This window comes from Pinus tabuliformis, chromosome 6, assembly GCF_031772625.1.
Source record: "Pinus tabuliformis cultivar Carrire ecotype Pingquan chromosome 6, CPIR1, whole genome shotgun sequence".
Classification (NCBI taxonomy): Eukaryota; Viridiplantae; Streptophyta; class Pinopsida; order Pinales; family Pinaceae; genus Pinus; species Pinus tabuliformis.
The window spans coordinates 847,896,467-847,922,828 of record NC_142292.1 but is presented as its reverse complement, the minus strand read 5'-3'; the positions used below and the strand labels follow the sequence as shown (position 1 = coordinate 847,922,828).

The 26,362-nt window shown below is 34.1% G+C and overlaps 1 protein-coding gene across 1 annotated transcript in view; it reads left to right on the top strand.

The window, feature by feature from the left end:
• Positions 1-22,091, top strand: part of LOC149261535 (beta-glucosidase 13-like) — a 56,387-nt gene extending 34,296 nt beyond the window's left edge. The window contains exons 3-15 of the mRNA XM_089369604.1: positions 14,793-14,866; positions 14,982-15,048; positions 15,135-15,193; positions 18,535-18,610; positions 18,958-19,038; positions 19,123-19,210; positions 19,295-19,547; positions 19,635-19,744; positions 20,474-20,694; positions 21,374-21,405; positions 21,487-21,589; positions 21,676-21,784; positions 21,880-22,091. Coding sequence (XP_089225730.1) covers positions 14,793-14,866; positions 14,982-15,048; positions 15,135-15,193; positions 18,535-18,610; positions 18,958-19,038; positions 19,123-19,210; positions 19,295-19,547; positions 19,635-19,744; positions 20,474-20,694; positions 21,374-21,405; positions 21,487-21,589; positions 21,676-21,784; positions 21,880-22,048 — 1,442 coding nt within the window. The 3' untranslated portion in view covers positions 22,049-22,091. The remainder of the gene's footprint in view (positions 1-14,792; positions 14,867-14,981; positions 15,049-15,134; positions 15,194-18,534; positions 18,611-18,957; positions 19,039-19,122; positions 19,211-19,294; positions 19,548-19,634; positions 19,745-20,473; positions 20,695-21,373; positions 21,406-21,486; positions 21,590-21,675; positions 21,785-21,879) is intronic.
• The last annotated feature ends 4,271 nt before the right edge of the window (positions 22,092-26,362 follow it).

Sequence of the window (26,362 nt, the reverse complement as noted above, 5' to 3'; positions counted from 1 at the left end):
TCATCTTACAACAAATGGTTTGATCATATTTAGGGACAAGATATATGTGCCTGAAAAACACTAAGCTCAATAATAATATCTTGTAATATTTCATGAAAAACCATATTTAGGACACCCAGGATACTAGAAGACATTGACAGTAGTGAAGAAGTTTATCACTGGCCAAATTTAAAGAAGGACATGGTGGAATTTGTGGCTATATGTTTGGACTATAAACGGGTGAAAGCAGAATGTAGACATTCAGGTGGACTACTACAACCGATTCTAATTCCAAAGTGGAAGTGGGAGGTCATTTACATGACCTTCATCACAGGTTTGCCGAGGACATCTAGATAACATGATTCCATCCTGATTTTGGTAGACAGGTTGACAAAGGTGGCACACTTCATTCCAATGAAGTATACTTATTCAGCTTATGATGTAACAAAAGTATTCATGAGATATGTAGTGAGGATACATGGTGTTCCAAGAAATATTGTGTCATATAGGGATGCTAAGTTCACTTCTCGGTTTTGGAAGGAGTTGTTTGCAGGTTTGGGGATAGAGTTGACCTTCAGCACAACTTATCATCCGCAGACAGATGGACATACAGAGAGGGTCAACAAGATGTTAGAGGACATGTTGAGGATGTATGTCATGCATCAACAAAGGAGATGGGAGGAGTATCATTCGTTAGTTGAGTTTGCTTATAATAATGGATATTAAGAGTCACTGAGGATGAGTTTCTTTGGGGAACTATATGGATGAAGTTGTAGTACTCCCATCAGTTGGAATGATTCAATGAATAGGATGTTGATAGGACCGAATATGTTAGTAGAGATGGAATAGGAAATGTAGATAATCAAGAAGAATCTAAAGGCAACACATGATAGGCATAAATTTATGCAAATTGGAACAAGATGTTTATGGAGCTTTAGGTTGGGTAAGAGGTGTATTTGCGCATCAAGCCTAAGAAGATATCCTTGAGAACTGGGTCATGTGCCAAGATAGCACCTCGGTTTTGTGGACCTTTCAAGATTCTTGAAAGGATTGGACCAATAACATATCGACTTGCACTTCCTCCGACAATGAAATTACATGATGTTTTCCTATGGACCTTTTAAGATTATTGAAAGGATTGAACCAATAACATATCGACTTGCACTGCCTCCGACAGTGAAATTCCATTATGTTTTCCATGTGTCATTTCTTAAGAATCATGTTAAAGATGTTGAAATTGTGATTGACTAGTATATATTGCAGGTGGAGGCAGATGGAGAATTCCACCCGGAACCTCAGTGTATATTGCAGAAAAATATGCTCATGCTCTGGAACTGAGCAATCGAGCAAGTTAAAGCGCAGTGGAAGCACTTTGGGCTCGACGAAGCTACATGGGATATGGCAGATCAGATGCAGGCTATGTATCCTTCTCTATTCATTGGTTGAGTGAATGTTTTTGGTATATGTTTTGGTGTGATATTTTGGTATTGTACATATGTATATGGATGTAAATACCGATATGAGCTTTTTTATAAAGCTCTAATAAATGGTATGGGTGTCATTTAATTATGGTTGTCATTTTTTTATGTGTCACATTGGTTTACTTCTCAACAGGTTGATCATTATAAATACTACATCAAGCTAAGTTATAAAGCTCCATAGGTAGTATGTTTTTATTACAATAGTCTTGTTGGTTGTAGGTTTCATTGAACACCGAGGACAGTGCTCCCCCAAGGGGGAGGGTTTTGTAATAGCCATGGTGGAAATTTCATGTAATAAAGTTAATAAAGGAAAAATAATAACCAAGGTCATGGGAGACATATTCCAAGCTGAGTTTTGGGCAAAACATCCTAGTGTGGGTGTTCATTTTGTTTATTATGTCTAAGGAAATTGCCAAAGGTAATGGCAAAGGATTTGGAAAGGCATGGGGCATTAATTAGCATTTTATTTATGAAAATAATGGAAATTAGCATAAAAGGAAGGTGAAAGGTCACAGATTTCATGTGAGGAGGAAAATAATGAAAAATTGAAGAAATTAGAGGCCTCATTAATAAAAAAGTCTTATGAGGATTAGTTGGTACCTTTTTGTCAGTTTAAGTTTTGGTATTCTCTCCCTCTCGTACTCTTGGAAACTTAGAGAACTATTGGAGCACTCTAGCATTGGATCAAGGAAAGAAAAGGAAGGACCAAGAAGGGAAAGGGAAGCGAAGATCAAGCAAGGAAGAGCAGGATCAATCAACTACAGTTGGATTCCTTGCAGGTGTGACATTGATTTTCAGCCTTACCTTGCCATTTTTGGATAACCATGGTGTGACAAGTTCTCTTTTATTTCATTAAGTTGGATTTCTAAATGGTTTCAAGAAGAACACAAGGCCTAGGAATCCCTGGACTTGAGAAGGTGGGATTGTGGTGAAGCCAAATTTTGTGTACCTCAATGGGACTAGGAATCCTTGGCTGGTGAATGGGGGGGATATATAGTAAATCCTAGAGGTTTTTTCCCTCAATCAGGACTAGGAATCCTCGACCGGTGAATGGCAGGATATACAATAAATCCTGGAGGGTGGAGTCTCGATTAGGACTAGGAATCCTCAACCGGTGAATGGCGGGATATGCGGTAAAGCCTAGAGACTAGGAGGTAGAAAAATTTCTCACGATGTAGGTAGAGAAATTCAGTGGCATCCATTCTTGTTTAGGGCCTAGTGATTTGGTGGTGATTACAGTAAAGTCTGAGAAAAAATGGATTGGTTTTGTTGTGAGTCCCACATTCATGATTGGAATATGGAACGGGAGTGATTGGATGAAAGAAAGATTTGTTTTATCCAATATATAGTCGGGTGGTTTGTGGAAGTCCTAGACTTGGTTGGCTTATTCATTCATTAATACGAGCTCTTTCTCCTTGGTATTTCATGTGTAAATATATGGTTTTGTATGTAATTCTTAAGGTTGTTATATCCTTGTTATTTATGTTCGTTATATGTTGTATATGAGTATGTTTTATGATAGATTTGATATATTTCTATCATCATGTTTTGATTTGCAAATGAATGTACAATGAATATATGACCTAATAGATGATAATGCACTATTTTGATAAGGTAAGAATGATTCTTTATGAATCTCAGATAAGTATGATACGACTATGCTCAGGTCTGTTGTTATGACCTGTAAATTACATATTTGTGACATGTTTAAAGAAATGTATATCATGTCTAGTAGGGTCAGATCAAGTACTTGTACCAATTATTGCATTAGTAGCCTTATTCCATTATTATTTATCATTTCTGAAAGTTTCATGAAGTTCTCGGCAGTGGCTTGAGTGGAGCCCCTAAAAAAGTGGCACATAATCCACGGTGGCTAGCTCAGAATTGGCTAAAAAATTCCACATTCTCTGGCATGCCTTCCTGTGGGAGTGGTTGGAAGGCCTCATTTGTATGCATTGCTTGTCATGGGAGTGACTGACAGTCTAGATCAATGAAATGTCAAGTTGTCTAAGGAGTTGGTCACCTAGAAAGGTTGGTTGGCTCCTGAAGGTTCTGTAGCATGTGTGGAAGGTTAGAATGGTTTTTTTTTGTTGGTTCCACTTCCTTGACTGTACATGGGGATTTAAATCATATCATAATAGCCTCTCATCACATGTTTACCCCAAAAAACTGGTTAACTTGGGTAAATGTGGGAGGAGGGTATTACAACTTTCTCGGGGAGGAAGCATGATGTGTCGCACTTTGGGATATTTGTATCCTATGCCGATTTCCATGTCTCAAAAGAATCAAGGAAGAAGCTAGAGCTGACAACAAAGTTGGGGGTATTTTTGGGTTACATAGAGACTCCCCACAACTACCATCTTTATTTTCCATCCCTCAGAATCCCAGTTGTGCAACAGGATGTCAAATTTGATGAAGACAAAGCCATTCAGTGCTCTCTTGAGAGGGAGCTTTAGATCTCACAAGAGGAGGAGATTTTAGCTCCAAAGGAGGAGCCTCAGGATGTTGTGGATCAATCGCAAGTTGAGGAGCAGAGAGTGGAGACAGCCACTCAAGTAGAACCATCCAGAGAAGGAAGGAAGAGAACCAAAGAGACTGAGAGACTTGTACAAGATGTGAGGGAGAATGTGGGTTCTCCTTCAAATTAGTGCAAGAAGGGAAGGTCACCTGATTGGTACACTAGCTACATGGATATTATGACTGAGCTAGTAGAGACTGAGCCATCCTTTCATGAGGAAGAAGTAGAGCAACCAACATGGATTGATGCAATGGTGGAGGAGTACGAACCCATTGTGAAGAATAGAGTTTTGGAAGTCATCCCAAGCCTAGAAGATAGATCGGTTGTGGGTTCTATATGGATCTTTAAGGTGAAGCAAGCAACATACGAAATCATAGAAAAGTACAAGTCTAGATTTGTGGCCAAGGGGTACTCTTAGGTGGAGGAGATTGACTATGAGGAGATCTTTGCTCCTATAGAAATGTACTCATCCATCAGATCAATCCTTGCTTTGGTTGCAGAGATGGGGTGGAAGATTCACCAAATGGACATGATAACAACATTCCTCAATGGAGTTATTAAGGAGGAGGTGTATATCGAGCAACCAGAAGGCTTTGAGGCTTTTGAGGAAGAGTCTCATGTCTGTACAGGCAAGTGATCATTGTATTGTCTCAAGCAAGAACCTTGTGCTTGGTACGCTAGGATTGATATCTATCTCACTGGTTTGGGCTTCACCAAAAGTGAAGCGGATGCAAACCTATATCAAATTTTGGTAGAAGGTAAATTGTTTATTATTGTTTTATATGTTGATGACTTGATCTTGACTAGTGATAAGAAGTTGATCAGATTTTGCAAGGAGGACCTTGAAAGAGAGTTCGAGATGAAGGACATGGGTCTCATGCACTACTTCCTTAGATTGGAAGTATGCCAAGGTGATGGGGAATTTTTTGTCTCTCGGGGAAAGTATGCCAATGAGATACTTCAGAGATTCCACATGGATAGGTGCAAACCCATGGAGACTCCTCTAGCGACCAACTAGAGGAAAGAGGATGCCACCTCAGGTGAGGAAGTGGACGCGATTGTTTATTGACAGTTTGTGGGTTCACTCATGTATCTTGTGAATACATGACCAGACATGTGTTATGAAGTCAACCAGCGAAGTCAAGCTACGATTAGGCCAACCAAAATGTTTTGGAGGGGAACTAAGCATGTTCTATGGTACCTTAGAGGCACTACCCAGATTGGACTTTGGTACAGACAGATAGAGGGAGTGAAGTTGTGTGGCTTCACATATGTAGATTGGGGGAGAAGTCCATCAAACTAGAATAGTACATCAAGTGGAAATTTTAGTGTTTAGTCTGTAGAAGTTTCTTCATACAACCGGAAAGATATTGGTGGCACTCAACTCAACAAAAGCATAATACATGGCTACAAGTCAAACAACATGTGAGGCAATCTAGATGAGAAATATACTTGTTGGCTTGTTTGGTCAGATGATGGATCCTACTGTGATTTACTGTGATAATGAGAGTTGTATCAAACTCTCTTAAAATCTTTTTTTTCACAATCAATCCAAGCATATTGATATCTAGTATCACCATCTACAGGATTGTGTGTAGAGGTAGATTATGTTGTTGCAATACATTCTAATATAGGAACACGATGCAAATATTTTGACAAAGGCCTTGAGGGAATTTAAAGTTCCACAGGTGCAATATAGGGGTGGTTGATAATCCCTTTCTGACTAAGAGGAAGTGTTCAAAATACAATAAGAAAATTTCAGTTTTACTTTTCCTTGGTCAAACTAGAGAAAATTCGAATTTTTATTTCAACATAAATATTGGAGGTAGTTAACTGAGGTGACTTGCCACATATCACTCAGTTAACTTAGTTAATTTGAGTTTGGGAAGATAGAGTTCAGTTCAAAATGATTGATTCCTAATTTGTAGCAATTTATTTCAAATTATTTGATTTATTGTCAGTTTAACTAGTTCTAATTGTCAGAAGAAGTAGTGGAGGTCATGTTGTGGAAGAGGAAATTCAACCACACTCAGTGATCAACCCAGAATTATTGTTGCACGCATAGAATTCAAGTTACCCAAATGAGACGGAGATTCCAAGGTAGGGTACTATTAATTGTCGCATATTCTAATTTGTATAGGTGGTGCATGCAGTCAAAGGAAGGACCTAAGGAAATTGTGCAATTCCATCGTGTGAAATTCCTAAAAGATAGGGGTAATTTTCCAAGGGAACAACACAAGGAAATTGGAGCTTGGAGGGCTTGAAAATTGGTTGTGTTGGCCAAAGTTAGTCTTTCAGGTAGATGGATAGACTATACACATGCAAGGTGTGCTCAAGCTTGAGCAAGCATATGTACTTCTTCTCTATTCTATGATTAATGCAATATAGATAGTGAGGGGTTTTAGGTAGCTTCTTTCCCCTAGATAAATATTTGTGGATGTGTGATGTTTCCTTTTGCATGTATATGATTCTTATTTTAGATGGTGAATTAAATTCCATAGATCTCTAGAGTAGCTTCAAGTCTTGTGATTTAGTAAATTTCATGAGCAGTATTGAATCTACACATTAATTTATACAGGGACTGAGTCACATGGCATAGTCACATGGTCAATAGTGGTGGTTATATGGTTTTTGAAATCTAGGATCGATAGTATAAATTGTGGCTCAAGGTCAATCCTCATGAGTCTCGCGACCACGTAAACAAATATATATAGCACACATCTGTGACTCTGAGACATATTTGAAAATAAAAAGAACAATTTTGAGGTTTGTAGTTGGGTGAATTTTGTTCGAGTTTCGATTTGGTATGAGTTTTGTTGTTTGGGGCAGTTGGTTTGAGCTTCATTGTTGGCATGGTTAGTCTGAGTTTTCCTTATTGACCCAATTAATTTGAGTTTCATTGTTGGCTCAGTTGATTTGAGTTTCATTATTGGCTCAAGTTGGTTTGAGTTCCATTTTTGGTGCAATTGGTTTGAGTTTAGTTGTTAGCTTGAGTTGGAATAAGTTTTATGTTTGCTTGGGTGGTTTGAGTTACGTTGTTGGTGTAGTTAATCTGACTTTCAATGTTGGCTTGGTTGCTTTGATTTTTGTTGTTAGCTCGAGTTGGTCTGAGTTTAATTGTTGGTGTAGTTGGACTGAGTTTCATTATTGGTGCAGTTAGAATAAGTTTCATATTGGCTCTGTTGGTATGAGTTTCATTGTTGGCTCAGTTGGTGTAAGTTTCACTCGATTTGGTCTGAGTTTCATTATTGGCATAGTTTATTTGAGTTTCATGTTTGCTCGATTGGTATGAATTTCATTGTTGGCTCAATTGGTCTAAGTTCATCATTGGTTCAAATCTTTTGGAAATATTTTTTATGCATAGGAGCAAGATGTGTGTTGAGAATTCTTGATTACATGTGTAGGTTATACATTAACATTTGGTGGTTTATTGTTCTAGAATGAAGTTTGGTCCATGGTTGCAATTTCAAGTCGGCTCTCTCATAACGTAATCATTTTGGGTAGATGCTATTACAAGCAACAATATGGAGCAAAGTTGGTATGACACTTGGATAGGTGAGGTCACATGTTTAAACCCCATGAGCTGAGAGGTTAGAAAATTTATTTTTATTTTCCCTCATTATTTACATTTTGTCAAATAAACAAGTGACCAAAGGAGTACATTTTGTATAACATTGTTATAAAAGTGTTATTTTTTAGAACATGCCCTGGAAGGACCATTTTTTCAAATGGTTAATCTTTTATATGGTTTTTGGGGGTCTCTAGGCTCATTTCAAAGCAATTTAATTCCAAAAGAAGCATGATGATCAAGATTCAGTTGTGAACATTTCTAAAGGTATGAAAAGCCTTGATGATGTATTTTTTTATGTTTTGAATCAATGTTATGTATTTTGAGGGCTTATGAGCAGGTTGCAGTTATTGTTGTGTATATGGCCAAAATGGGTTCCAAGAAGAGTTTTATGTGACCATATTGATGAAAATATTCTAACATGGTATGGATGGGATATGACAAGTTGATAGCATCACTGTGACAACAACAACATGATCAATTTCAAAGATGTATTTTGAAGAGAATGTGGACCCAGTTTGAAATACTCTAAAAATTCATCCACACAAAGTTGAAGAAAAAGGTGGGTGCCTCCACTGAGGTTGGTGCCTCAATCAAGTTGAATCCTACTACAAGTCAAAGCTTGCACCTATGTGAGGTTGGTGCCTCAACCAGGCCATATCATATTGCAAGTGGGTGCTTTCACATTTCTAGGTCGATGCCTTAGTCAAGTCATAGCCTATTGCAAGTGGGTGCTTGCACATTTTGAGGTTGGTGCCTCAATCAAGTTCCAACCTATTTCAAGTATTTTCTTGCAAATCTCAGGGGTCGGTTCCTCCAGCAGGTCGGTGCCTGCAAAGCTATGTAATGAATTGAAGAATAAGAAGGAAAATCATTTGTGTTTTTCTCCCGCAATGGTTTCCACATAAAATCTTGTGTCCTATTGTGTCAATGACTTCTTGTTGCATGGTTTCATTTATCGTTATTATGAAAAATTGTTATCTTACAGTACTACATGATTAATTATTGATGAACTATCTTGAAATGATAAATATTCCACTGCACTGAACCACCAAACACCACCCCCCCTTCTCTCTTAGTGTGATATTTGGTATAACACTGAACTTCAAAATTAGTTTCTAAATAATAATAACGATATACACACTTTTCGATCATGTTTACAAAAATAAAATAAAAAACATAAGTGTATATAATTTCAAAAGCTAGATTGGAAATGGATCAAAGTGTATGGAAGAAAAAATAAATATATGGATTTTTATGTTACAATATAATATCTATAATAAAAAACTAACTATACCTCGAATGGGGGTGAGTAGTGGAGAGAATTTGGGGGGGGGGGGGGGGGGGGGGTGTGTGTGGTGGTTTCTAACACCCCACCTGATCAATAGGTAGGGAGATGTGGCTACACACCGAATGCAAATGTCATAACATGTAATTAACCTTGAAATTTTCCAACTATGTGATAAATGCAAGGATGTTGACTCGACGATGAGGGTGGCTTCGAGTGTGTGAGGAAGCTAATTTTGAAATCAAGCATGGTTGAGTTAATGTAGAAGGGGTATTATGTAACCCAAAATACAATGGAATTAATATGTAATGAATACCTTACTGAGGCCAGCATAAGGAAATAATGGGAAAAAGTAAAGGATGTAATTACAAATTTTGACAGAGAGCAGAGGCACTCCTTGTCTAAGACCCCTGTGCAAAGGCGGAGTGGAGTTTTTTGTTTGTGGGGGGACTGAAATATGAAAATTCATCCTCATAGTGAGTGTGAGAAATAGGGAGGCCACCTTGGGACTCATTTTAAATGTGAAAAATGGGAGCTTGAAAAGCAAAGGGACGAACAACATAGGAAACTAATGCAAAATTCCCTCTCTTAAGGAGATGTCCACTTTTATGTTTGGAATATTTATGTTATGTCTACTTGTTATTCACTCTTTCTCTATTCCTTTCAAGGGACAACCTCATCTAATATTTCTTTAGGGGGAGCTAGTAATTTTAATTCTTTTATTTATACTCTTTCGAGTCAAAAGGGGAGTAGAGTGCACTATCTAGAAAGAATTGGTCTTGATATTTATGTGGTGGGAAGTATATACTATGGAATTGTGTGTTGGTATTCATGCTTTGTGATTTATTGGGTTTCTATTTCTTCTATATACTGGTGCAATTATTTTGGTGTATTCATGTCCATAAGTTATTAGGGAAACTACGTCTAGCTTGTATGTTGGCTAGGTGAAAAGGGAAATGCATTGTGATGGACAACCCATGATATTGACCAATATAATGAGATTCGTATGTTGGCATGGGTTGGATGCCATTTATGGTTAAGTTCTCTTGTAGCTGTGGGGGTAGGTGTTATCTCTTTTATACTTCTCTAGGCCATGGTCAAAAGGAAGTTTAGTGCAACTGGTAGCTGAATATAAAACTAGGAGAAATTGGGGCCGAGAATTTGGTGGAGTTTAGAGCTTGCAACATAACTTAGTCATTTTTTGTCTTTCTGGACAAGGTGTCCTATTGGCCCGAGTAAGGCTAAGTGTCGAGCAACATTTGATCAATCACATGCATGATCAACTAGGGGGAGAGGGGCTCTTCCGTTTTAGAACAGATGACATTGTCTAGTCTAGGTTATTATGGTTGTATTCATCATGTCGAGGGAGAGAAGTAGGATGAGGAGAAGGCCTGCATACTACGAGGAGAGAGCTCACAGAGGAAATTCAAGGTTATAAAACATAGTGTTAGGATTTGCAGCAAGGTATAGGGAACAAATCCTTGTGCATGTGCAGGAAGAATTCACTAGGTCTGAAGGGGAACCTTCCTCTAAAAGAACTTCTCTTTCAAACGTTGAAGTGGTGGTAGAGTGGATAGGATGTGTCCTGGATATGGGGAATATACACGGCATAGCCAATCAACATTTGACAGTAGTAAATATGTACTAGTAGATGAAATTCCACTTGGGACGCACGCTACTGGACAACTAGGTGTTTAGAAGGGACTTACTACAATCCCCAAATCATATGCATGGCCATATGAAACCTTATGATTGCATGTTGGAAAAGATAAATCACAAGCTAACAAGGAACGAAAAACACCTCGACATCCCTCCAATGGTTACTCTCACAATGTACCCTAGTTTAGCTACGGTCTTAGACTTTGAACCACTCCCTTCACTCTGTGATGGAAAAATTTTATGCTTTCTTTTTGTAGCAAATTATGTACATGGCTAGATAAGTCAATGCCTTAGCATAGGTTTGTTTGGTGTCAATCCTTTCAATTTTGAGCTATCCCTTATATCCATTCAAAAAGTACAATTTTGGTTGTAATCCGACCTCCAATATAAATATGACTTTTGATAACTCCTAATGTAATTTCCCATTTTTCAATTAATAAAATTTACGTTAAAAAATATTAAACTATCTATAATAATAAATACTACCTAATATATACATAATATCTTCACTCATATATATATATGATAACTCGTTAAAATAATCTAAACAAAGTTGAAAATCAAACCTAACCAAAAAAAGTGGTGGGGCAAAAAATTTTCAGAAAATCTTGTAGAGCCAGTGTTCGTGTTTTTGATGGTGGAAATGGATTCAGCACCATCAAAAACCTCCAAAACACCTAAAATTATGAATTTAGATAGCTTTTACTTTAAATCCCTCCCAAATTTTTTCAAAATATGATCAGAATTTCCATAACTTTTAAAGACAAAAAAACATAATTATTAAACTGCAGATTGAAAATATATCATATCTTCCATCTTTCGATCACGTGTACGTGTGTATGTATATATATATATATACACCAAATTTCAACTTGATTTTGCAGGAATGGTAAGGGTAGAAGGATGAGTGAGCGGAGCAGCCATTAATTCGAAGCAATAAATCTTTGGGTTACTTATGACTTGAATAATTTAATGAATATATAAAATTTATTCTATGAAGTTAGCACCGGTCAAACTTCTTTACCATTAATATTCTTCAAAATAATATAGCGAAAGCATTACAATTTATTCGTCGTATTATATTTCGAAATAATTGCAATCAATCAACATCATCTTGGAGAGGGCTTTAATAAATATATATAAAATTCATTCTTATGGAAACCGTTGGTTGTCAGTATCCATTGTTCGAAACAATCTGGTCAAAGCATTACGATATGATATTATATTTTGAAATAATTAGAATCATAGACATATATTACTTTTAATGGATGTAAATAAATTTAAAAATGCTTTATAAAATATAATTTTGTAAGTGGTGCATACGTTACACACTCCATGACCACACATAAGATGGATTTACATAATTCACCGGTCCTTGATATAATTCACTCCCCACGTGCTTTTGGGTCTCCCACAAGGGAGGCAGGCCATGGTAAGTAAACCGTTATCTATAACATTTTAGAAATTTCAAAATTTATTTAACTTTTTTTATTCAAGTTGGCAAAATTAATTATCTTCTAATTATACTTTTTAAATATTTGTATTAGATTTTTTATTTAAATTAGAAACCTTAATTATTCTTAAAATATTGAATATATAAATACTGATTATTTAAATTATATATATATACTATGGTTTAAATTACATAAATTTGGTATAATTTGCACTTTGTTTAAAATTAAGACGTAGAGAGGTGTCACAAGAAGATGACTTAATTATTAATTTGGATAATATTAATTTAACATTTTATAAGGTTTAAAGATAAGATATTGAATAATAATGAAATTATTAGTAACATGAAGTTAAAATATTATAAAGAAAATAAATATGTAAATGCATAAGAAACTAGTAAGTAGACTAAATTAAAAAAAGTTAGAAAGAGTGAAACTATAAAATTTGTGATACAATGAAATTAAGGATAAACATCATTTACATTGTCTTACCATACAATGACTCATATGAGTCATACCTTAATATTGGAAGTAATACGTCCATGTGTTCTCATGAGTTGTTATTGAGAGTTTCTAAGTGTTGTCATGAGTTGTCATTGAGAGTTCCTAAGCGTCAATCCAAAAGTTGTAGTTTCTTATGTATGAGTTGAAGTTTCCTATGTATGAGTTGTAGTTATGATCTAGATGTGTGGAAGTCAAAGATTTATGTCCTATATATGTGTAACTATTATGATCAATAAATATATCACAATGTGTCTTTTGTGTTGTGTGTAATCTCTCTTTGATCTCTCTGTTTTCCAACACTTATTTATTCAAAACTTTCTTGTATGTATTAAAATCCCAATGACTTTGTCATTTTCACCATTTTTAATATAAAAATGTCATTCTAAAGCATATTTAGTGTAATTTTCTTTATTTGTTGCATTAATATTTTCAAGACATCTTAATTTATATGAAAATCTTAATGAATTTGGCCCTTCCATTTTCACTATTTTTAAAAATTGAAATGAAATATGAGAAAGAAAGCAATCATTCCCAATTTTGTTAAACTTAAAAACAATCAATATCAACATTATAATGTCCTATTCTTCTTATACTATATTTATATTTCTATTTTATAACATAAATCTTTAAACATTCATTATACTAGGTTTTGTGTTGACTAGGTATTAGTTTGTCTTTGACCAAAAATTTATGACGCATATCCATAGTTTAGCATTAGAAAATCAAATTTTATTACATTTTATTATCAGAAATTTATTTATTTATAAGGTGATTGGTTGAGGTCTTATTATGGGTTGTTTAGTAACTTCCATTTCTATTAGTTGCTATTTTTTTGTTTTATTTCCTTTTTATTTAACTTTTTGATTTTTTCTTTTTTCTATTATTTCTATTTTCATTTTCATGAATTATAATTTTTTGACAATATTTTCAATTTAAGGTGACTTATGATTATATTAAAAATATATTTTAATAAATTTAATTATAGACAATTACATATATTAATAAAAATAAAACACGCACGTAGATATATGTATTTTAATATAAACAATATTAGTTAATAGTATTTCTTAATTTTGGTGATGACATTCAACAATATAATATTTATTAGTTATTTTATTTTTGTGATGAATTTTTTGTCTATGTTATTTCTTTTTGTTTCATTAAACTATACATATTTTAATAAATTTAATTATAAAAATTATATATATCAATTAGAAAAACAAAACACACACACATAAAATAAATATGTATATTAAAGTGTATGTATGTTAATATAAATAATATTAGTTAATCATATTTCTTAATTTTTGGTCATGGCATTTAATAATATAGTATGATATTTTTATTAGTTATTTTATTTTTATGATGAAATCTTTGGTTTTATTATTTTTTTGTTTAATTAAGCTATATTTAAGCTAAGCCGCATGTACTAGCTACTATGTAGCCCTTGTTATAAATATATTTGATTTTTAATTAATTTTATATTTGATACAGTTTGAGTGAGCCTAATGGTTAAGAACATGTGTTTTCTCCTAAGAGGTCACAAGTTCAAAATAAGAGGGAAATAGAGTATGTATGCTTTCGTAGACTTAGCAGTCAAATAGTTAAGTGGAAGTGAGTCCCTTATTCCACAAACAAAGAGGTCTCATACACCAATTTGATATCTCACTTAACCATGACCTTAAAATTAGATAACAATAATAATTTATTTTATTCAAACTTTTTAAAAAAAATTAAAACTATCTCTCATTAGATTAAAGACCAAGACCAAAACCAAAGCCAAAGCCAAAGCCAAAGCCAGACCAAGACCAAGACCAAAGCCAAAGCCAAAGCCCAATCCCAATGTTGATTATCCTCCTCCATATAAAGAAAAATCATAATAATATATTGTTTATTAGAAGGGTCTTCATCCAAGAGCTTTCCTAATATATTCCCTCTTCCCATCTATTACAACAAGAATATTATCTCATTACCTGCTTTCATTATAAACATATTACGACTTCATAAATTACGGTTCTCTTTCATTCTCATTAAGTTGCGCGAATTATCTCTTTGTGTAGGACCACTTATTTCGGAATATGCAGGTATTAGGCGGGCGGCTATGTTTCTCGGATTATGTGGGTTATGGGATTTTGTTTACCGGATTATTACAAACGCGTTTTTGTTATAAAAAGCCAAAAAAGAAAAGACGAGAAGAAAGCAAGGTCCGACGGATCTATAAATTGAGGCTTGCAAGGATTACAATTCAGCTGAGAGCTGAGAGGCAAAATGGCTAAAACTCAAGGTCTAAAGGCACTCTGCATCTTTTTTCTTTCAATCTATCTAATGATCTTTGGAGTTGCAGGAGCTTCTCCAAATCTAGGAAGAAGCGATTTCCCAAAGGGTTTCAAATTTGGTGCCGCTTCATCTGCTTATCAAGTTCCACTTTTATCACTACTCCCTTCCACTAATTCATTGATTGTATTAGGTAACCCTGTGGTTTTTTTGTTTCACTGATAATATTCTGGACTTGCAAATTCCAATTGTGTAACAGGTGGAAGGAGCTGCACATGAGGGTGGGAAAGGCCCCAGCATTTGGGATACATACTCCCATATTCCAGGTTAATTAGTGCATACCACGAGGTGGGCATCTTAATTTGGTGGCATGTATTATGTATTTATTGGTTGTTATTGAACGTTAATGCAGGTAAAATTGCCGATGGAACGAATGGGGATGTTGCAGTGGATGAATACCACCGCTATAAGGTACAAACTAAAACTATTTTGAAAATGGAAGCATTCTATTTTAGAACTTGAGCTTAATTAGAATATTCGAACCATGGGAGCATTTTATTTTAAAACTTGCTTAATTGATCATAAATTTGCGAATATTTTAAAATTTTGGAGTGTAATTTATTAAAATTTTGAAAATGTTCTAAAAATATGGTGATATGAATGAATGAGGACATCGCTCATGTCTTGAATTATATTAGATTGTGCAAAAGAACATATCAAATTTTGCAAAAGATTTCCAAATCTACAAGGTATATGAGAAGGATCCTGAAATTTATATGAGAAGGATCCTGAAATTTTTCGAAATCTAGCGTTCAAACTCCGTAGCTCCCTCCGATTCTGTCAGTTCTGTTGTCGACCTTCCCTTTACCCGCACTGCGTCTGCGCAGGCTCCTCCTCCTTCCGGATTCTCGAATCAGTGTTCAAGCTCCGTCGCTCCGTCCGATTCTATCAACCCTTTATCCGATAGCAGTTCCTCTTTAGTTGTCTCATTCAATTCCCCTTTTATTCTCCATAGACAGTGTTCCATTTCGTTTGATAATAGTTTTAATAATAATAATAATATTCTTAATATTTTTAAGAATAATGTTGAAGATTTAATAAATAATAATATTGTTAATGATTATTATTTTTGTCTCAATAATAAAGTTGTTAATTTGTTTAGTGTTTTTAATCTTTTTCCTGTTGTTAATCAGTCTAGTTTTTCCTATCATTTTTCTAGTTTTTAGGATATTTGAGAAGGATTAAATTTTGCCCTTGCTCCTAAGAAAATTCACGTAAATGATATTATGCAACATTAAATTTGAGATCAGAAACTTACTAGATAATACTAAATAAATTATTAGACAAAATTGCGTTATTATTCTTAGGAAAGCTAAACCCCCTAAAAATAACATCAACGAAGATGAGTTTGATGTCCTCAAATCTTTGAACAAGAACCAAGACATTGTCATCTTGAAGGCTCATAAAGGTGGGGCACTTGTAATCCTTGATAAGGTGGATTATCGGAAGAAGATGTTGGATCACCTTGAAAACAATGGCACATACAAAACTCTTGACAATAATCCATTGAAAAGGATCTCTAGAGCGGTTGCTCTTGCTATAAAATCCACTAGCACAGTTGGCTCTTTTAGACACAAACTTATTGAAAGTAGCCCCATCACTCCTTGGATCTATGGACTTCCGAAAATCCATAAGGAGGGAATCCCCCTTAGACCCATTGTCAACACCATAGGAGCGCCACCATATCTTCTAGCTAAATATCTAGCCTCGAAGCTTAAATCCCTTGTTGGTCTCACAGAGTCTTTTGTCAAAGACTCCTCGTCGTTTGTCAATGAATTACGGGAAGTGAAATTTGATCTTGGAGACAAGCTGGTCAGCTTTGATGTAGTCTCCCTGTACACTAATATCCCCATCAAGGAATCCATGGAGGTCATATTTTGACTCATTGATCCCGACACTACTAGATTAGTCGAGATTTGCCTCACTTCTACTTTTTTCTATTTCGAAGGGAAGTTCTATGAACAAACCTGTGGTGTGGCCATGGGCTCCCCCTTGTCCCCTATTGTTGTTAACCTATTTATGGAAGACTTTAAATCCAAGGCTTTGGTCTCAGCTCTTTTTAAACCTAAGATTTGGAAAAGAATTATAGACGACACCTATGCTATTTGGCAGCATGGTAAGGATAAGTTAGATATCTTCTTTGAGCACCTTAATAATAAATCTAACTCCATAAAGTTTACCATGGAAAAGGAAGTTAATGGTTGTCTTCCTTTCCTAGATATCCTCATTTCAAAGAAAGATGATGGCCCGTTCTCCCATTAGGTGTTTCGAAAGAAAACTCATACTGAGTAGTATCTTCATGCCAGGTCCCATCATTTCACTGCTAAGAAGTTAGGGGTTCTCTGCACTTTAGCTACTCGTGCTTTGAGGGTTTCTGATGAAGACCATTTTTCCAAGGAGAAATCCCATCTCTTGAAGGTTTTCGCTAATAATGGTTACAGTAGGCAACAAGGTCTTAAAACTTTCCTCAAAGTTAGCAAGGGTGCTAAGGTTAAGAGAGACCTTAGTGATCATAATTATGGATTTCACCTACCCTTCATCCAAGGGACGATAGACAAGATTGCGAGAATCCTTAAGAAGCATAATGTTCCCTCAACCTCTAGAGCCCTCAACACCATCAGAAGTTCCTTAAAATCAGTAAAAGACCTTGTAGACCCTAAGCATATGAAAGGTGTTTATATCATCTCTTGTTCTCGTGGAACATCTTACATTGGTGAAACGGGATGGTCTATCAATCAAAGGATTAAAGAACACATTGTCGATATTAAGCACGGGATGACTCGCTCTTCAGCCTTCGCAGAGCATAGAAAGAAGACAAAGCATCATATATGTCTGGAGGAGACTAAGGTCATTGCAGAGATTTCTCATTTTCATCACCGTAAATTTAGGGAAGCCATAGAAATTGAGAAGAAGCCTTGTAATCTTAATAGGGATGATGGTTGGAAGATTAATAGCTGTTGGGTTCCTGCCTTTTCCTCTTAGTTTTTTACATTTTATTTACACTTTTTCATCTTTTAATTTCTTCTTTCATATGATTTCCATGGATTTATTAATCCCATTTTCTCTCTCGTGATTTTATTTTTCTCTTTTTATTCCCTTTCGTCTTTAAAAGATCATTTAGTTATTTTTCTTATAGGTTAATATTTTCACTACTTTAATAGTATGATTCAAATTATATATATATATATATATATATATTCTTTCTCCTTTCTATGCCTACATTGGAATCTTCTTAAAACTATTAAAAAAATAAGAATTACACAAATTAGATATCTGTTTTATAACCAAATTAATTTATAATTAGTTATTAATCTATTTAGTCTATAATATTTAAATCCACTTTTGACTAATGAAATGATTTTTCTCAAAATAATGTTTACTATATTTAGGAGTTTGTTTTTCATTCTTTGTTTATTTATATTTATATTCTTGGTTATATTATTTTTATATAATAATCATATAATTAAGAAATTTATTTAAAATTAAATTACTTAAATTATTTTAAAATTAATTAAAAATGAGTTTTCAATATATTTATATTATTTCTTCACAGTTCTTCTCACCAAGCCGTTTTCTTTATAGCCATTAGAGTCTTATCTCTCTATTTAATTTGCCAATATAATTTGATTCTTCATTTTATCCTAATAATAAATCATACAGGTTCCACTTAAATTTTCCAACATAATTTCTTCCTATTTATTTTTTCAGATATTCACCCAGATTGAATTGATTTATTTGTAATCTGCATTCAGGAAGATGTACAGCTTCTCAAAGACATTGGATTGGACGTCTATCGCTTTTCTATTTCCTGGTCACGCATATTTCCCAGTGAGTTGAATTAAGGAACACTGATATCTTTATAGCGTATTCTAACCAGTCGAAAATTTAGCTTAGAAAATTATGAAAATTAAGACACAATTTTAATCAAATCGGGTTAAAATATTTACAAATATTAGCTATAACGGTCTAGCTTCAAAAAAAAATTGGGTATTTTGGTGATTTCCAGTTATTAATCCATTTCCACGATTAAAAAAAAAACAAAAAAATTAGAATTCAAAGACTCTCACTCTCTAGATTCAGACCTAACTCCTGGTTAGACAACGCATAGCATATCTTTATACAATGGATTTTGGATGTTAAGTTACCGGTCTAATGTTTTTTTTTTTAATTAACAGATGGCTCTCCCAGACACGGAGGAGTCAATGAAAAGGGCATCGGTTATTACAATAATCTTATCAACGAACTGGTCAAGAATGGTATTTAAAAAACAAATGTTAGCTACCCTTGTGAAGACCTTTATGTAAACAAGGCCTTTTACATCGCCCTGAGTTTTGATGCAGGTATAGAGCCTTTTATTACACTGTTCAACTGGGACTCGCCACAAGCTCTGGAGGACGAGTATGGAGGATTTCTTAGCAAAAGAGTCGTGTAAGATTCACTGCCTGAATTTTCTTCAAAGTCTTCTGAAAAATCGAGACATTTGATTCTGATATATATTGATCACTCTTTCAGGGAGGACTTTGGCTTCTTCGCAGATCAATGTTTTCGAGCCTTTGGAGACCGTGTGAAGTATTGGCTTACTCTACAAGAACCATTCATCTACTCGGCATATGGCTACGATTTAGGGATTCTCGCACCCGGCCGCTGTTCATCTCCATTTGGAAACTGTACAGCAGGAAATTCTACAACGGAGCCCTACATTGTGGCCCATAATATGCTTCTTGCACATAGCGCCGCCGTAAAAATATATCGGACTAACTATCAGGTGAGAGATTATGTTCTGTTTTAGATATGAAAACTGAAGACAGACATATATATATATCTTTGAATATCTCTTGAAAATAAAATGCAGGCGAAGCAGAAAGGTTCTATCGGCATAGCGCTTGCATTGCCCTGGATAGTGCCTTATTCAAATCTGGATCAAGAGGCTGCTCAGAGAGCACTTGACTTCAGAATAGGGTGGTATGCATTCGTTTTATCTTATCTGTATGAGCTTGTCTTTTGGATAAGTATACATTTTGTGTCACGGTACATACTAGAAAAGTCAAATAGGTGATTTTGCTTTTTCTTTTATCTTGGTTAGGGAATACAAGCAAAGTCAAATAGTTGGTTGATTTTGATCAATTTGAGTCTTTCTTTTCTCCCTTTCATCAAATTTTCAAAATAACCTACAACCTAAATATGAATAGCTCTTAAAATAGACTAAACATAATAATTTGTAATCAGGAACTAGGCTAATAAGCACAATAATCAATAGTCATTAACTATAAACTTTTTTTCTAAATAAATATACATTTTATATGTGTAAATAAAAATATTGCACATAAAAATAGGAGTCTGTCAAACAAGGGAGGAATAGGCGGAGGAATTACTCAGACGGCCAAAAGTGATCAGAATCCAGAAAAAAATTTCAAAAAAAAAATTGAAATTTACTCACTATAACTTGGATTTACAAAAATCCTTAGCGGATTTTCTCTAACTATACAAAGAATTTCCATAACTTTCAGCTTCTCTGCCTCATTACACTACAGAATAAAAATATAGTAAAACCGTTGACATGACTTTGCTCTAGCTGAATTCTAATTCTCTTCCTTAATAAGTAGGCATAGTAATCAATGATCTAATTCTATTTTGAAACTTGATTTGATTCGTCTCTTCTCCCAGCCGTAAAGTGTTTTTTTTGCATTACAGGATTTTAGATCCATTGACCTCTGGAAAATACCCTGAGTCTATGAGCAGGCTGGTGGGAGCACGTTTGCCAATATTTAGCGGCGAAGAGGCGAAAGAATTAAGTGGCTCATTTGACTTTCTTGGTTATAATTACTATATCACACAGTTTGCCGTGAACAATCCAATTCCACCAAATGCCCTGCAGACAGACTATATTCTGGATACCCGCGCTAATGTGACATGTAAGTAGAATCTGCATTCAGGAAATAACGGTTCTAATCTTTATGGGCTAGACAATTGTTATTCATCGAGTTATAATTAGTATGTGGTTTTTTGAATTTTCGGGTGTTAAAATTTGGTTAAAACTTTTGAGGTGAAATTTTGATCTGTGTTATTTAAATTGGTTTTTTAATATATATGGATTCAGTATCTTGAAAATTTAAGGTAGTTGGATTGTGCAGAAGTTACTCATTAAATTTGTGTTGTTATCAGAATTTAGAAAAATTAGAGCAGAAAAACCCATCAGAAAAACTTCCAAAAAATCACACTAAAAACAATTCCAGTATTCATAGTTTCACTCTCTGCCCATTAATTAATTATATTCTCGCTACCAGGTTAATGTAAGATGTAAAGTTAAATTTGTGTTCAGAAAATAATTTAATTGAAATGTCAAAATTAGGATGCTTAATTATTTTTATACTTGTTTTCATTGTAGAATTGAAAATATTATTTAACAGAGCTAAATGAATCGTGTTTTTATAGATTAAATTTATTAAGTATTTCAAAATTTACCAAGTAAAATAATTTTCTAAATATTTAGAATCTAATTAATTTCAAACGCATATCAACTTTTATTGTGTATTGCTATATTTACTATGTATTGTATAAATTTTGACGTTCGCATATTTGTTGATGGTTCAGTTGAAGTAAATGGGCATTTCATTGGAGAAGAGGTAAGTGTGTTGTTAATATATTTAACTTCATTATAGATTTTATTATAATTTATATATAAATATATGAATATCCATGTGCAGGAACAGCTGAGCACTTTCAGATCTTATCCAGAAGGAATAAAGTATGCAATAAATTATACGAAGCATCGCTATAACAACCCTCCCGTTTACATCACACAGAATGGTACGCGAAAGCTCAATGATTGAGTAACAATTTTATAAAAAGGTATGAATTTCATGGTTATTCAAAATATGCATGGATTTCAACAGGATATGGGGGTTTTGACAATGGCACAACCCCACTGGAAAAGGCGTTAAATGATTCGAATCGAGTGAAGTACCATTATGAACATCTATCAAACTTACTGGAGGCCATAAGGTGAGTTGCGTTCAGTATATAGTTTACATGTTATTATTTGAGAATGGTCACTGACGAGGCTCTGCAACTTTGCAATGTCATAAAATGAATGACAGGGACGGCGCTGATGTCCGAGGTTATTTTCTCTGGGCTCTTACGGACAATTTCGAATGGACCAGTGGATCTAGTGGCCGATTTGGTTTACATTATGTGGATTACAGGCACAATTTAAAGCGATATGCGAGGGCATCTGCATATTGGTTTAAAGACTTTCTCAAGATTTAAAATACTTGTGCTTTAAATTTGGAGGTAATAAATAAATAAGTAATTAAGCTGAGACTGTCTCATTGGCATTTTGTGTTAATAAATATATAATTAAGTTGACATTGTCTTTCTGTTTTATTGGCATTTTATATTTCATTAGTGGTGGGAGATTATTATAGTTTGTTATATTGTTAGATATTTTTGGAACAAAACTGTGTAACATGTGTTATTTGTTTAACTTTTCAGATGGTGAGTCCATCCATCATCCTCAAGAATCGCAAAAAGCTTTATGAGTCAAGTGTCACATAATTTTTTTTATAAATAATTGAATATTTAACAAATAATATTATGAAAATTTCCATTTAAAATTATTTTCTGTTTTTTAATATTGAAAAAATCTATCCTAACTTAATCGTTTATTGGTTTTAAAGATAGTTGTTTGTAAATATTTGTTTGTTCATCCCATAATGTTTATTATTAGTTTTAACATAACATAATTGTTTGTAAATATTTATTCTTTCATCCCATAATCTTTATTATTAGTTTTTTTTTTTTTTTTTTAAATCAACTCTATGTTTTAAGAATAGTTGTTTGTAAATGTTTGTTGGGTCATTCGTTAATGTTTATTATTAATTTTAAAATAATCAATTTGTTAGTTTTTTTCCTTTTCCGAAAAATAAACTTTATATTTTCAATAGAAAATATATATGTTGAGGTTTGTTTATAAAATTTGTTAAAAAAATGAATTTTAGCATTATATTAGAATCATTGTATGACAAACAAAATTCTAAGCTTCTAAGTCTGAAACTTCATGGTTATTTTTTGGTGGCTATCTACATATTCATAGATATCAAGAGTGCTAGGGTGACACTGCACAACTTCCTTGGATAGTTCGTCAACGTTCATATTGAATTCCTTGTTGATATATTTTCATGTGAACCATTCCAGTGAGCTCATTTAATCTTTTATATTGTGTGAAATATGCTCAAGAGAAGGTACAACGATGCCGATCTAAAGCAATTTTATATACTTTAAATTTGCAACACATATTAGTGTCCAAACTGTTGTAAACTTCACTTTGTTGTTTGATCCCCTATCAATGGAGTGCTTGATATGTGTATAATGATGTTTATAAACTATTCCAACTCCAAAGGGGCAGAGTGTCTTTGGCTAGCACCATCAAATAATCTCCATGCAATTTCTTGATAAATGGCTAGCATTTTGTTTCTTTTTCCCTTTCTATTTTAGTTTTGAATACTTTGCAAGTCGAATCAATAATCCCCATAACAATCTCGACTAGTATCACTTTGCCTTGTAAAATAGCTAAGTTTCGAGCCCACCAAAAAGAATGAATGAAAGAAGCAAGGAAAAATGGGAACTCAAGAATACTGGTATGAAACTTAATCTAGGATGTACCCACTCAGAGTATTCTTATCCCAAGAAGTAGCAGAAGGAGTAAAACTAGTTTTTTCGAAAGACCATACCCAAACAAAGAAAGTGCATGTAATAAATAAGTGATATATAGTCAAAGGGTCTTAGCTCGAGTGGTTGGGATGGTAGATTTCTATCCCATGCCCCTGGGTTCAAGTATTCGGCCACATGGTTTGTTATAGTAAAGCTCAAACGATAGGCATCCTGTTGGAGTATGGTAGGTTATAGGCATATCCGGACATCTCGGTCCTGGGTTGAGCTATGAGTTCCGCATATATGTGACTTGCCAGTTGTTGCATATATTTGGGGAGGTTTCCAATTCCCTTGTTTAAAAGAATAAATAAATAAGTAATATATGGTTTCCTCCTCAGATCTATAGAGAGAACACCTGCGAGGTCCACTCCATCCCATATTCATTCCATTGTGCCATGTAAGCAGTTTATTGTTAAGAGTTATGCATAAGGCTAGCTTACATTTTACTGAACCATTGTGTTTCTAAATATATTTCCACCACCAACAAATTTCACCAATGAAAGAGGCTTCAACCTGTGCCTATTATCCTAACTGTTCCGTTAAACATCCAAAAGTTGGATTTTTTTACCAAATCATGTATGAAACAAGAAAACCTGATATATGATTCCAATTCTTAGGTCTCCTCCTTTGAGCATAATAATTCCATAGCTAATTTCCAACCATCTTTACCCCAATCTTGGGCTTGCTAAGCATGAGAATTTGTTAAGGAAAAAACACTAGCCTCATAAAGAGAAGCTATATTTCCTTCTGAAATACTATAAATATGTCCAATTCCTTACCACAAATCCAGTGCTACTCTAATATTTTTCCCATTTCCAATATTCCATGCTATCTAACTACCAATAACAGGGAATGTGTTAGCCAATGCCTTCCAAAAAATGGAAAAGTTTGAAACAAATTTCTTTGGATTCCAGATGCAATTGATTATTGATTTTCCGGCAAAATATTTGTCCTTCATGGCCCTACCCCATAGGGATATGTTGTTCAAAAGGACGTTCATTTGACTAAAGGAATACCTTTACCTCACAAGGATTTGTTGCTGGCCCATAAGAATCTAAAGTTGAATTTACGAATTTTCTAAGTTATACTTTTTGATATAGCAATAATGGAGGTCCAATAAACTAGGATGATTTCTAGCACCATTTTAACTAGGACTAACTAACCTCTCCTAAATAAATTTTTTCTCACATAGATTGATATTGTATCCTTAATCTTCTTAACAAGCCAAATCCAATCCACCACCTTCTATACATTAGGCTTAAGGAAGAAGCCTAGATATTTGAGGCCTTGTTGCAAATCTTTATCCTTAAAGGAGAACGGTTGATCAAGAAAACTCTTGAGGATTAGATAGGTTACATGAGGTAGTAGTATAATTCCTTTCATTATTTTTCATTCCCGTGACTAGTTCAAATCGAGTTTATTATTTTTATATGTGAAATATTAGAACATGAAGATGTAATAAAAACAAGCCTATCATTAAAGAATAAGAGATGTGAAGTTCACACCATTTTAGTGATCTTAATGCCCCTTACATCATCTAAAGATATAACATTTTTAACCAACTTACTCAAGGCTTCCACAACTAGAATAAAAAGAATACTCAATAGTAGACATCCTTGTTTGAGGCCTTTTGTTGCCCTGAAAAAAGTAGAATGTCACTCGCTTATGAGAACTACAAAATTGACCAAACATATACATCCCATAATCTAGTTAATAGTTTTTAGACTCATCCCAACTAAATGAGACCAGTAAAATTCTAACTTACACGATCATAGGCCTTGGATAATTCTATCTTTAATTCTATGGAAGGGATGTTCTGAGATTTTATTAAATGTAGACATTCTTAGGCTAGGGCCACAACATCATAAATATGCCTATTCTAAAAGAAACCAAACTATTCTTCTGAGATGATAGATCTCAAAATTGGATTTAATCTATTTGAAACTATGTTTGTGACCAACTTGTAGATAACATTGCAGCATGATATAGGGTGGTAATATTAAAAATATTGAGTTTCATTCTTTCTTGAAATGAGGCATATAAATGTTTAATTTAAGGAACCATGCATGGAATCAACGATATACATCCCATAATCCAGTTAATAATTTTTATACCCATACCCAACTAAATGAAACATAGTATGGTAAAAGTCCAACTTACTGGATCATAGGCCTTGGATAAGTCTACCTTTAATGTTGTGGCAAGGATGTTCTGAATTTTTATTAAACGTAAATATTTCTAGGCTAGTGCCACTACTTCACGATTTTCCTATTTTGAAGGAGGCCAAACTATTCTTTTGAGGTGATAGAAGTCATAATGGGCTTTAATCTATTTGAAATGATTTATGTGACCAACTTGTAGATAACATTACAACAAGCTATAAGGTGATAATTTTTGAAAGATTGTTTTTTTGGAATGAGAGATATAAACGTTGAATTTAAGAAACCATGCATGCAACCCATATGAAAATACTATGTCACCACCATAAGATTTGTTCCTTTAATAGGCCATAAAATCCCAAATGGAATTCAATAGTATATCCATCGGGCTCAGGTCTTTTACATTTTTTCATGGAGGATAACACCCCCAAGACCTCTAATTTAGTTACTTCCACATCCATAAATTCATTCATTTCATCTTAAATATCCCAAGGTAGTAGCTTCAACACATCCAAAGTTTCGAGGATAGGGCATATTGGATATTTTTCAAATATATTTTTGAAGTAATGGGAACCTTATTCCACTTTCCCTTTGAAGGATTTCAACATATTCCCTTTTCTATCTTCAATTTCCCATATAGAACTTATATTTTTCCTAAATTTTTCAAATTGATGGAAGACTTTGGTGTTATTGTCCCCCTTTCAATCCATAT